This window comes from Geotrypetes seraphini, chromosome 1, assembly GCF_902459505.1.
Source record: "Geotrypetes seraphini chromosome 1, aGeoSer1.1, whole genome shotgun sequence".
Classification (NCBI taxonomy): domain Eukaryota; kingdom Metazoa; phylum Chordata; class Amphibia; order Gymnophiona; family Dermophiidae; genus Geotrypetes; species Geotrypetes seraphini.
This window is the reverse complement of record NC_047084.1, coordinates 344,541,146-344,554,425: the sequence shown is the minus strand read 5'-3', so window position 1 is coordinate 344,554,425 and position 13,280 is coordinate 344,541,146. Positions and strand designations below refer to the sequence as shown.

General features: G+C 40.0%; 1 protein-coding gene across 7 annotated transcripts in view; it reads left to right on the top strand.

Annotated features, from left to right (window-relative positions):
- AFF1 (AF4/FMR2 family member 1) overlaps window positions 1–13,280 on the top strand; it is a 517,509-nt gene that overhangs the window by 487,746 nt on the left and 16,483 nt on the right. For all 7 annotated transcript variants that reach the window (XM_033962847.1, XM_033962828.1, XM_033962809.1 and 4 more), the window contains 4 exons: window positions 1,690–1,761; window positions 2,358–2,451; window positions 2,597–2,640; window positions 5,406–5,641. In XM_033962847.1, coding sequence (XP_033818738.1) covers window positions 1,690–1,761; window positions 2,358–2,451; window positions 2,597–2,640; window positions 5,406–5,641 — 446 coding nt within the window. The remainder of the gene's footprint in view (window positions 1–1,689; window positions 1,762–2,357; window positions 2,452–2,596; window positions 2,641–5,405; window positions 5,642–13,280) is intronic.

The window sequence follows — 13,280 nt, the reverse complement described above, 5'->3', positions numbered from 1 at the left end:
TAGTCCTAGTATTTTTGGAAAGCGTAACCAAGCGATTCATACATATCCTTTCCAGTACACTCAGTATTTTATAGACCTCTATCACATCACCCCTGATTCATCTCTTCTTCAAGCTGAAGAGCCCTTGCCACTTTACCCTCTCCTAATAGGGAAGACATCCCATTCCTTTTATCATTTTCGTCACCCTGTACCTTTTCTAATTCCACTATATCTTTTTTTTTGAGATATGGCAACCAGAATTATAAAAATATCAGAATACTTAGTGTATCACCAAAGTGCTTAACCAAATATATATAATGTGTGAAAGAAGTGCTCAGTGCCAATTGTTACTCCTACTGAGAGGAATGTTTTATTTTGGTTTTGAAATTCACATATATGAGTGAATGCAGTATCAGTGACTGTTGTGATGAGTATTTTTAATGTGGTATTTTATGTAGGGTGGAAGGCTTCTCCTAGTGATGAAGCCGACTGGTGAAACCCAGATCTGAATTGGGGAAAGCCGACAAATATAACAGCTGGCAGGAAGTTTTAAGACTGTTTAGAGTTTTCAAATATTGCCTGTGGGAGCATTGAGAATTTGAGATATGGACTTTCACTTCACTACCACCTGTTTGTTCAGATAAGTGATGACCGTTCATAAACTTTTTAAATAAAAATATGGTGGTGGTGGGAACATCTGAAGTGCGATGATGGTTCATTGATATCCTTTCATCTCAGTAGGAGTGACAATTGGCACTGAGCACTTCATTCACACATTGTATATATGTGGTTAAGCACTTTAGTGATGCACTAAGTATTCGGATATTTTTAGAATTTGATACATATTTCTATATTCAATTTTTGATATGAAGCCCTGAAATTTTGAAAACAGCGGTGTTCAGCTAGTCTAATCTGTTCCCTTTATGATTTGTGATTAAACCAGAATTATAAACCGGATTCAAGGTGTAGCCATACCATAGATCGATACAAGGGCATTATAACATTTTCATCTTTGTTTTTCATTCCGTTCCTGATAATTCCTAACATATTTGCTTTCTTAGCCAGTGCTGCACATTGAGCTGAGAGTTTCAGCATATCCTCAACAGTGACAGAGAGAGAATATGTTGCCTGCTTGTCCTAGGATAAAACACAGTTACTTACCATAGCAGGTGTTATCCGGGGACAGCAGACAGATATTCTCATATCCCTCCCACCGTCCCTGTTTAGCTTCTTAGCTTGCTTACGGACCTGAGGTACCGCGAGCTGATATCGGGCAGGAAGACACTCGCGTATGTCTTGAAACTTAGAATATCTGCCTGCTGTCCCCGGATAACACCTGTTACGGTAAGTAACTGTGCTTTTTGATGCAAGGCTCAGATTTTGCCTGTGATTTCTTCCTCAAAACTTTATTACTGTAGGTCTTATTTGCATATTTATTTCATGAAGAACTTAGTTGACCTCCACTAATGAAAAGGAAGATGATTATAGAAAATAAATAATTTCCATTGGTTCAGATGTCTTTCCCACCTGAAATTTTCCCTTCATTCTTAGTAAGTAAATGTTTAGATGTTTTGTGCCCCACATAGTCAGTGCAGCAAAATTTGTTTGTGATATTACTTTAGAGATAATTGATCTAGCACCTTTTCACAAAATAAGATTTTACTTCATTAGTTTGCTGCCATTGCCATTGTGCCTGTTCTTGGCTTACAGATTTGCTATGAAGTTGAAAAACTTCACTGATTCATCAACATCCACAACAGAAAAAACATTTGCAGTTTTATGGTGAGCTGTTCTCTATGGGGGATGGGAAGGTGTTTAAATTTTCAGTTTCATGTAGAAAGACCCAAGGATTAAAAAAAAAAAAATTTACATACAGCATTTCAAAAGTGTAGCCATTTTTATTTAGTAAAAGCAGAAATAATTTTTTTAAATCCATATGGGAATAATAGGAAGTTATTTAAATTTGCTAGAGATCTCTGTGGAGTGCCTCATTTCAGTCATTTCATCATTTCTGAGCCTTATATTTAAGTGAGAGGTTAAATTGTAGTTCTGGATGGCTTCATTTTGCAGACTTATTGATCATTTGTTTCTGTATGCATGTTATTAGTCAGTAGGTCACATTGCATTAAAATAGGACCTGCGGTAAATAACACATTAGTGCACTTGTAAATCTAGCCCTTTTATGCATTACCTTGCATAAGCTATATTTAGGTTAAACTCCACTGGGTCTGAAGGGTGTTGGATGACAAGTCCTGGGGTAGAAGGGGCCATGTTTACATCTTGAGACTAGCACCCATTTTTGTAGGTTTACATGGCTATGGGAGGAAATCAGCTCTCAGGTTTGGTTCTGCTGATGACTCTTGTGTTCTCCTTCCTAGCATGCGCTGCCAGGCTGTGCTGTACATGGCAATGTTTCATCAGAAAAAAGATACAGCAATAAAGCATTCCCGCTCCCTCAGTGAACACTTCAAGGTAAGCTATTTTGTGTGTGTAAAAAGTATACTTATGAGTATATACAGTATAGATTTTTTAATGTATGATGGTGAAAAATGCAAGCGATGCTTAAGCAGTGATGTCTAAACCAGTTAATCTATCATATTGTATCTTTCTGCCATAGAATTCTTCCAGGACAGCACAAGCACCTTCTCCATGTGTTACAAGGTAATACACATTTGAATATTATGTTCCAGTGCATCTTGTTTCAAAACATGTAGGAAACGATAGCAAGGCATATATTAAAACCTACTTTCATTTATATATGGTTTTTTTTGACATGGTTATAGCATCAGAGAATCAGATTCTTTCTCTTGAGATTTCTTAGATGGCTTATCTTGTGGAAAAGGTTTGTTGTGGCTTTTCTTCCCTCTTGACTGACACCTGTACAAGGTCAGTCATCACCATTTTCCAAGATGATGGTATGAAGACAGGAATGATTGGGCATTGTTCCTCCTTGTTGAAGATACATTGCAGAAGGACCTGGAGGCCAAAGGAGGATACTGCTAAAAACTAGGGATATGTGGGGGTCAACGGTGAGGGTTGCCACTAGACACTAAAGAATTTATTAAAATATTGGGACAAGGGGGTTGGGAGGAGAAGAGGAACTGCTAAAATACCAAGGTTGTTTTTTTTTTTTTTTTTTTGGGGGGGGGTTTCAGGAGGTCATAGAGGTATGATCTGATCAGGGAGTGGGTGATCAAAGGATTTGTGGTCACCTTGTCGGGGGGGGGGTTGGGGTTGGGTTCTAGGAGGCCAAGGACAGCTTTTTGACTTTTCTGTCCCAATTCGGAGTGCAGGTTAACTCTTCTACACTACCTCATATCTGGCAGTAATTTTCTTGGATTCTGCTTTCATTATGCACTTAACCACTCACTCAGACAGGAAGAGGAATGTTTTACTATGAGGTATGGATTACTTGCATACTTAGGGCTCCTTTTACAAAGCTATGGTGGCAAATGCACCAAAGCCCATTCAATTCCTATGGGCTTCAGTGCATTTGCTGTAGGGGGAAATTGCTGCTGCTTCTTTGTATAAGGTTCCTGTATTACTGCAGTACCATATTTTATTGTGACAAATAAATTATATCTAAAAACCTTTTTACCAAGCAAGGGACCCAACACTGTCCGTGTTTCGGACAACCTTCATCAGGGGTCCTATTAAGTACAAATATAATACAAAATACAATATTAAAATTATTATAAAAAATATAAATGCGATGTAAACTATTATATAATATATACTATATATAGAAGCATGGTGATCTTGTTTGCACATAAAGCAAGTGTGTGAAGAAGAAGGAAAGACTGCATGCAATAAAAATAAACTGCATGCAGAAAGCACATAAATGAACAAAATGAATCATAGTGGATAACAGTTAGAAACCTTGCTTGGTAAAAAGGTTTTTAGATATAATTTATTTGTCACAATAAAATTTGCCTGCATCGTGTACACACCTGCAGTTTTGGTTTGTTTGCTTCTGGTTGGTTTTTTACTGCAGACAAGGTTGGGACCCCCTGTCTTTTCTGGTTTTGTTACTGCAGTACCATGGCATTTTTTTTTGTTAATTTTGCTATAGAAGCTGCATTATCAGCCATAGATGCACAGCTCTACAGTGTAGCTTTTTGCATTGGCCTCTCTCGTCTTTTTTTTCTGCCTTTCTAAGTCATCTTCATTGAGATGGCGAGCCATGTAGAATTTGGTAACCTTGCAGCAAGTTTGTCATGATAGAAATTCTTATTCATCTTCACATGTGCTATCCGACTTTCTCTGTGTTATAGTGCATTTAAAAGCAGTAAAGTCTTTGTTGTAGAACTCACTTCAAATCACCATTCTTAATTTATAGAATACTTTATAGGAATGTGAACAGAAAATATGTAATTTCAGTTTATTTTTAGATTGTTTGGGGACTTTTCTCCCCTAATGTCAGACACTTCTATAGTTTGATTCAAACTTTTTTTTTTGTAAATATAAAGCTGTTAGCATGTGTTAATTCAATTGATTTTTGCTTGCTCATTTTTTCTAATGCACACTAATGCTGCTGTGGACATACTAATGAATGAAATGCACTTTATTAGGATTTATTTACTGCCTTTTTGAAGGCATTCACTCAAGATTGTGTACAGTAAGAAAAAGTCAAATATAAGCCATAGAAAATTACAGCAGTAAAAATATTCAAACTACGATACAAATTATGGCATAGAATGCAACATTACAATGTCAGCTCAATACACAATAAAACATTTTAATAGTATATAGAGTGTAAACAATGATGAAGTATATAGATAAAGCTAGAGTAACAGAAGTTGGAGAATAAGGGGACTAATTTGAAGAAAGTTGCACATGAGGTCAGAATGGTGCTTGAAAATCATCTCAGGGTAGGAATGGATAAACATGTCCTGCTATAATATAATGAATGCACATCTCTAGCACCTAATCCTAACCTATTTACAATGTATTAATTTTCCTGATCAGTTTCACTAGGAATTAGCATGGACTTGCAAGAATTTCTCCCCTTTTGTCTAGTGGACTAAAAGGAAACCAGTTTATCTGGAACCTTTCTATCCACGAACAACAAAAAATCTGTGGAGAAGTGATGTTCCTGATATGGACTTTATTAATGATTCAGCTTGACAATCCACATAAAAACCTCTGGGATCCAGTCTGCTTGAGAGCCTTGGACCCAATACAGTCCGTGTTAGTCTTAAAATAAGGACTCATGGATAATTTATTAGTCCAAATTGCAAGTCCGCAGTAACCCCTTCTTTCACCAACCCAGAAACAATTGGAGCTGTCCTAAAGTTCTTCTCTTATTTTTCTTGGTCCTGGAGATGTAATTTATTTTGTTTATATGCGCCTCTTTATTCTATGTAAGTAATTATAATGCAGGATATAAGTAATAAAATAAACTGTTCTAAACTCTCTTATTATAGAAGCACAGGCGCACCTTCCCCTCTTTCTCCTATGCCGTCTCCTGCCAGCTCTGCAGGTTCTCAGCCAAGCTCGAATGTCAGCAATAGCAGCAGTGGTGGCGGCAGCAGCAATTCATCAGTCAGTATCCCACAGAAGATCCACCAAATAGCTTCTTCCTACGTCAACCTCACATCTTATTTTCTACATGCTTACAATATCTGGGAACATGCAGAATCACTGGCCAAAAACAATAAAGGTGAGGCGGTACTATACTATCTCTGTGCATGAGGAGAACCAGCAGCAAAGTAATTAGGAGGCTGTTAAGGTGGCCTATCTGTAGAACAAGCCCCATATCCACTGTCAGCATGCAGCCCCATTGGAGGCTAGGTTTAGAGTAGGTGTTTTCAGCTATACAAGTGACTTTTCAATGGAGTAAATGCCATAGGGATGGCTATTCAGCCTAACTGACTTTTGATGGAGTATGTTGAATAAATTAGTGTGCTTAATATGTTAATTGCCTTAGATATGTCAAGATAAAGGTCACAATCTTGTTAAAAACATGCTAAATGGCTGTTTTGATTAGATGATGCTCACCATGGTTCTGTAATGTTTGTATACATAAATGAAATAATATATTGGCACCTCCTAGATCAGCTCTCTAAGCTGGGAACTAAACATACATGAAGCAGGACACTGGTGTACTATTTTCCATGGACAAATGGGACTAAGACAACTACAAAAGCCATTGTACAGGATTGGGACAGAAGTTCATAAGTTAATATAAAGATCTAAGCAGTATGGCCCTTCTCATGTGCAGCAGTCTCCTTAGCACCTTAGTTTTGTATTTTGGTTTTTAATTCAGCCAAACAGACGCTAAACAAAGCTCTCTTGATAATTTTCTTCACATGTTATTTTCTTTTTTGTTGTTGATGATCTTCATCAAACTTCACTTTATTTTCTCTTAAAAATAAAAAATTGACTAATGTTGCTGAGGTCAAGATTTAGACCTTACTCACAGCATGACTGAAAAGTCCAGAACTTTGATACACACTGGATATGTCTCATGTGCAGAAATTAAGTTAGCTCTGTGCATTTGAGAAGAGATTCATTAATGAAACCACTCTGAACCTCCTGGCACAGTGGCTTCAAAAGTCCAGTTGTCCAAGAGGATTACCAGACCATGCTAAACTTGTGCATGGTTACTTAAAAAGTTTTCAGCCTTAAATTGCAAACCACCACCTGAACACTCACTTAGGCCTGAGTGGAAAGCATCTTTAACACCTTTTAAAGTGCTCGAAAAACAAAAGCATTTTGGTACTGAATCTTCTCAGCCAGATTCTTCTGCATTATTTACTTCCTCCAACAGCTAGACTCAGTACTCTTCCTAAGTGAGCCCAGCAGAGACTGCATAGAAGTCACTTCTTAATACTCTGTAGTCTGCTTATTATCTCCTTCTGATTCAGAGCCAAAAGCAGCATTTTCATTACTTGCCCTCATCTCCAGAATCCAGTATTTAGCAAGTCAACCTAGAGGAAGTCTTAGTTCTGGGCATCTTCTTTCTGGGATGATCTGTGGATACCGAGGAATATTTCACAGGAATTCCTTCTGATTCCAATCTTCCTCCAGTGAGAATCAGATCTCATAATGAGGACACTTCTTATCCCAGATTGGTTTAGCACATGGCAAGAGAAAAAAAAAACAGTTTCTGCTTCAAATAAAAGCAGAACAACTTATGGATGTGTTTGATCTTTTGAAGAACATAGAAACTTCAAGAGCTATCCCTGGCGTTCCTATTTATGACCACAAACAAGACCAACAGGCCATATGTGCTAACCATATTGTAAGTTTGTCTTCAAGAAAAAGAATGTGTTCAAGCAGCCCCTGATCTCCACAAAGTCCAGCTTTCATATTTTTCTGTCCTAGTCAAAGCAGCCATGAAGAAAGTCAAAATGTGCAAGGAGTTCTCTAGTATGCCTCCTGTTCAACATACTTAGCTCCTCTACATAACTTATGCAAGTAGTAAAAAAAAAAAATGGAACCTTGAAGTACTTCTTGCCCAACAATTCATTGGCTTTGTGGTTCAAACAACGTATGCCATCTTTCAAAGTGCACGAGCATTTCACCCAAGCTTTCACCATAGGTTCGGGCTCAGAACCACAAAGTTTGGTCACTGTTACTTATTTATTTATTCACCTTACTTTTTATACTGCTCTTCTGGCTGAAAAACTCAGCAGGGCTTTTCATCCACATGAGCGGTCTCTAGATTCAGCAACCTTATAGAGTATCTTTCAGACTTGAAGAAACCCTCAAATGAAAATACAGAGCTCCCACTCAGTACACTTTTCTTCTGGCCATCTAATGAGATATGCATTAGCGGAGTTTTTTTTTTGGGGGGGCTACCTCTTTATGCTTATCTCCACATCCAACTAGTAAGAAGTCTCCACAAATTTCAGTGGAAACCAGGCCTTATGATTCCCATAACCCATATTGGCCTTGGCTGAGGTCGTTCCCTCTCTCAAAAATACTTGCAGTTCTGTTCCAGTACCAAGCTTCAGATATTTATGTTGATCACATAGGATGAGAGTATATCCTTCATCTCAAACTAAAGGCCTTAGCCCTTACAGCTGGAAATTGAAGTGTTTAGTCTCTCTTTTAGGGCTGCAAATACAAGTTCAGAGTATAATGCTGCAAGAAAACCATCTGACAGATGTACAGTACCTACATATTCCAATGGAAGAATTTTCCATCTGGTGCTTCACAAATGGTCACAAGCCTATTGCATGTTGCCTACCACCATCTTTGGAGTATTTTTATAATCACTTTAATCATCTGGGGCTCCATATGTCCACTTTCAGAGTACATCTCAAGCTCTTGCTACATATCATATTCTTGATAGGCTTCCAGCTTTCCAGATTCCTATCATGTCTCATTCCTTGAAAAAGGCTTCTCCATTGCAGAAGCCCCCTGTAGCACGGGACTTCAATGCTTAATGTTATGAGGGACAATATGACCCCTCCCCTCAACTACTAGGGAATTTATGATAAAGGTGTGTAAATAATAGCAAAGTATCTAGGAGAAAACATTTAACAAAGATCTTAAAATTCAGAACTCCTTCTTATTCACTGATCAGCCACACGGATCAAATTAGAAAAAGTTTTGCCAAGACAAAGTGTAATGTAAACAAAACAAAAAAAGTTTGAAGGTAAAGGGGTAGGACTTGATATACCACTTTTTCTGTGTGGTTTATACAATCAAAGCTGTTTACGTGGACCGATGAAATGTTGTGACTTGCCCAGAGTCACAGGGAGCTGCAGTGGGAATCTAACCACTAGGACCCAGTTGCACTAAATCCAGCAATCGTTGCTAAACCTGTTTTGACAGCTTTTGCGATGATCACATTTGCCGACCCAATGGCTCACCATGTGGTTTTCTACACTGAAATCTCATTCCCCGATCTGGCCATGCAAATAAGCTCATTAATAATAAAATGCCATGTAAATTAGTAAAGCGATTGATGCGCTTAACATGACTTCCCGATTCACCAAAAAAAGTGTGCATGTTACACATGCACAATATCTGCCCCATTAAGAAAAAAAAAACATCCTCCCTCGCCAATGAAAACCTTCACCATACCCCCCTCCCTCCCCGGTAGCAAAAATGGCAGGAGGAATACCCACTTCCTTCTGCCATGCCAACACCCCCCCCCACCCACCCCCATGAAAGATAATTGGCAGGTGGGAAGCCATTCCCTCCTGCCAATGGAGGCCTTTCCCCTTCCCCCCAAATAAAAAAGGCAAGAGGGTGCCCACTCTCTCCTGCCCCACTTTCATTGACAGTACCTTGGCCAATACCCTTGCTTTGAGTTAGGAGCATAGATGTTAACTAGAGTCACTAATGCACTGTTCACTGTACCAACTCAGATTAGCCAGCGATTCCCTCTCAGGAGTTACCTTCAGATGTTTAGCAAATAATAACCCTACCCTTGCTTTCTTTTTTTCTTTTTTATTAGAAGCCCATGCCCGTATTGAATGTTCCCTATAGGTCACTAACTTTTCCCCCACTTTCAAAAGATGCATTTCCTGTACAAAGCATACATCAATCTGTAAGCATTTCAGTTCTTTTAAACGTAATGGTCTCTTACGGGGCATGTTCAGTCCTTTCACATTAAAGCTGCAGAATCTTACTTTAATACTATTCCTCCCCATTAACCTCCTTGCAATATGCACAACAGGTCCCTAATTCCCAACCATACACATTCATGCACACTTCCCAGAAATCTCCCTCCCTGAACCTCCTCAAACCATCCACTTTGCCCCCTCCCCTCTGGCTACTCCCCCCAACCCTACTCCCCCATTTGCCTTCAGATGACCTCACCATACCCCCCAATCACACATAGTACTGCATTCTTCCTCTCATCCATTCCATACTCCCCTCTACAAAAATTATCCAAATCCCAGTCATAATACCCATCCCAAACACACATTTTCAGTCACACAACAATGTCCATCAAAACAGTTCGGTCTCCTCACAAACAGTTTCAAATGGATCCAGAAACATCTCCACCTCTGAGCACCCAATCTATTCTCACGATTAGGTGTTTCCCCATGCACATCAAGTCTCTGCTTCTAAGATCTTTGCAGGGCCGCATGCCATCGATATTTCTTCAGTTGTTAAGCAGCAAACTTGCCAGGTGTCATGTCCTCCTTAGCTACCAAGCCTTCTGCATGCAGCAAATTCCATGCCTCAGATACCATAGTCGCTCTTTTATGAGTTGATCGTGATTAACAATCCAAATGGGAACAGCCAGCGATATCTAATATTTTTCTTTTTCAGAGATGTCAGCATAGGTTGGAATTCCTGCCTTCTCTGCAGTGTAATAGATGAGAGATCCTGAAATATCTCCACTTTCAGATTTCCACAAGATAATGTCACTTCTCAGGCTTTCTGTACCAGCTATTCTTTATCAGTGTCTGTAATAATAATAATAATAACTTTATTTTTTCTATACCGCCACAATCTTGCGACTTCTAGGCGGTTTACAGTGAAGAGAGCTGGACAATCGGTGAATTACAGAGTACAAATAGGGAAAATGTCATTGAACAGTCAGTGATTAGAGTACAATTAGTGAGAACACAATATCAACATGTTACAGTGAAGCGGGCTGGACAATCTGCGAATTCCAGAAGATGTCACTGAACAGTCAGTGGAAACAGAATACAATTACAGACATGCAATTATGTCTCTGGGATAGTCCCTTTTCTTAGGGCCCAAAGTCCTGTAAGCCCTATCTACTTTCAGAGTGGAGGCAGAAGTCATAGAATTGTCCCCTTCAGGAGCAAAGACATAGCTGTAAATCTCTCAGACCACTGCAGTGGCTTCTCTGTACTCCTCCATGTCAGGGACCCCTCGTATATGGGCATTATGTCTCCGCGATCTATTCTCTAGATCTTCCACCCAGGATAGACACTCTTATAATTCTTTCTGGGCCTCACTGACCGTGGAGTTCAGATCCTGCATCACATCCTCTTCATCGCCGATCTGTTGTTCTATCTACCTGCCCCAAAAGGTGTGCAAAGTCTTGTCTAATTTCTTTAACTGCCTCCTTAATTTTGCCCTTGACTGCTGCCACCACGCATTTGATATCTGAAGCCCATTGTTGAAGGTTGGCTTTTGTAACAGCAGCAAAGTTATCTGTGCGCTGAAGCCTGGGAGAAGCTCCCCTTTTCGACTCCTCTTCTGATGCACTCTCTCCCATCTCGCGCATGGACATACCAAAAGCTCAGTGTACATGGCATAGGCAACTTGTCTCCAAACCCCTCTCCTTCTGCCTACTATCCTTGGATTTCTTCTTGGACGGCATGGTCTGTCACAGCAAGCTTTCCACTCTTAGTTCGCATATGGAAATCCGAATTTGGGTCAGCTCCGCATGGATGAGAGGAGGCTATTTAATTCCAGAGGTCAGAGCAGCCAATCTAACCTGCCATCTTGGTTGGTGACAGTCACCGGAAGCCTCCAACCCAAGGTACATTTCTAATGGCAGTAAGGTTGCTTCTTATAGTTTCTTTCTTCCCCCAACAGAATGTCCTTGCTCAGGTATTTTTATATTTAAACTATTTTTATTGGGGGGGGGGTTTCTGTGGCATAACACTTATAACCAAGGTTACAACATAAAATAAACTGTCCTTCCATCTCCCCTATCTGACCCCCCTCATAAATATCTATCCTCCCTTCCTACACCCTCATCTATGAATAGAGCAAATAGTCAAACCATCTCTGAAGGCTTGACTGTTAGCAGGTATTTTTTAATAGGAGGTAAGTGCTTCTCTGTAGTTTCTAATCAAGGCCTTTCACAGTAATGCTATTTTCTACCAGCTTTCCAAGACACTGAGAGTTTCTTAATTCCTTAATAAACATTGTAATAGAATTTGTTTTCTTCAAACTTTTAACTTCCTGTGTGGTCTGTTTACTGCTCATTCTACCTTGTACAACAGTTTGGGCTTTTAGTTTTTATTCATCAGTAGACTGGAATGCTCTTCTGGAGGCTGTTATAGGGGAAAACACCCTCCAGGGATTCAAAACAAAGTTAGACAAGTTCCTGCTGAACCAGAACGTACGCAGGTAAGGCTAGTCTCAGTTAAGGCACTGGTCTTTGACCTAAGGACCACCGCGTGAGCGGACTGCTGGGCACAATGGACCACTGGTCTGACCCAGCAGCAGCAATTCTTATGTTCTAGGTGCTCAATTACCTTTGCCCTGTTACTTATTCATTTCATCTCCCAGACTGTTTCTAGTATGAGTTCACTTCTTATCAGTGTAGAATTCTTGAGATTACATCTACTATCAAAACCCTGAGTTCATCATTTCTGTTACTTCCCTTCTGTGTTTCATATTCTAGATGTTCATTCCCTTCCCTCAATCCGGGAGTTACAGAAATCCAAATACTATTCTGAGCATGTGCTCCTCCTAACTTAGAAAGTGAGTTAGAGCTCCCTACAGTTTCAATTTCTGCAGGCAATCCATGCAGAAGTATTTTGATCTGTTCTGCATCTTTTTCTTATTTTTTTCACTTACACTTCATTTTTTCATTGGCTTCAGTGCCACAGAGCTAGACTGCTGCTTCACAAGAGAGGTTTTAGTAGATCTGTGGAGACAGCCTGCTTGTGCCACTTTTCTCAAACCTGGGGTACATTCTCCTGGGAGTTTGCTTGCCCTCTGACCCTGTCTGGGGTTTAAGCGCAAGCTGTATGCGTCATGAGTAAAATATCCCTCCAGGTTTCAGGGTGCAGGTTGCATTTCCCACCCCCAGTCGTGTGGAGAGTTTCCATAGGGGCAGAGGTTACAGTCTGTGTCAGTCCAAAGATGTTCAAATTTGGTCATTTGGAGCAGTTTCTGAGGAAGAAAATCATTTTCCTCCATTCAGCTGCAGTGTAACAGAGTTGGCAGGCAGACACTTCACTATTATTTCCCGTGGGAGCCTTGGGGGTGGTATGGATCTCTGAGGGTAAGGTTCAGGTCTCCCACCTCCCCAAATTGCTATTTTTTATTTTCAGATTTTATTTATTTTTGTCGTTTTTGGCATGAATTCACTGGCGGCCGCTATCTTGGATTTTAATCTTTTATTCAATGCTTGATTTCTGCCTCAAAACCACTCAGGTTTGTTGCAAATTGATTGAGATGGACTCCTCAGCCCTTAATCTGTCGCCTGCATGTATGGATTGCGCTAAATTGGCACCAAAACATCATTTGTGTACAGCGTGTTGCCGCACACTGGGGGAGGGTGTGAGGGTCGGGAGCTTCAGGCTTCATCTCCTCTGGGTCCTCCAGGGCTGAGGAAGCCAGCCTGTGTCCATGTTTTAGGCTAAAAGTTACCCCTATTGGCCATTCTGGACACTGGC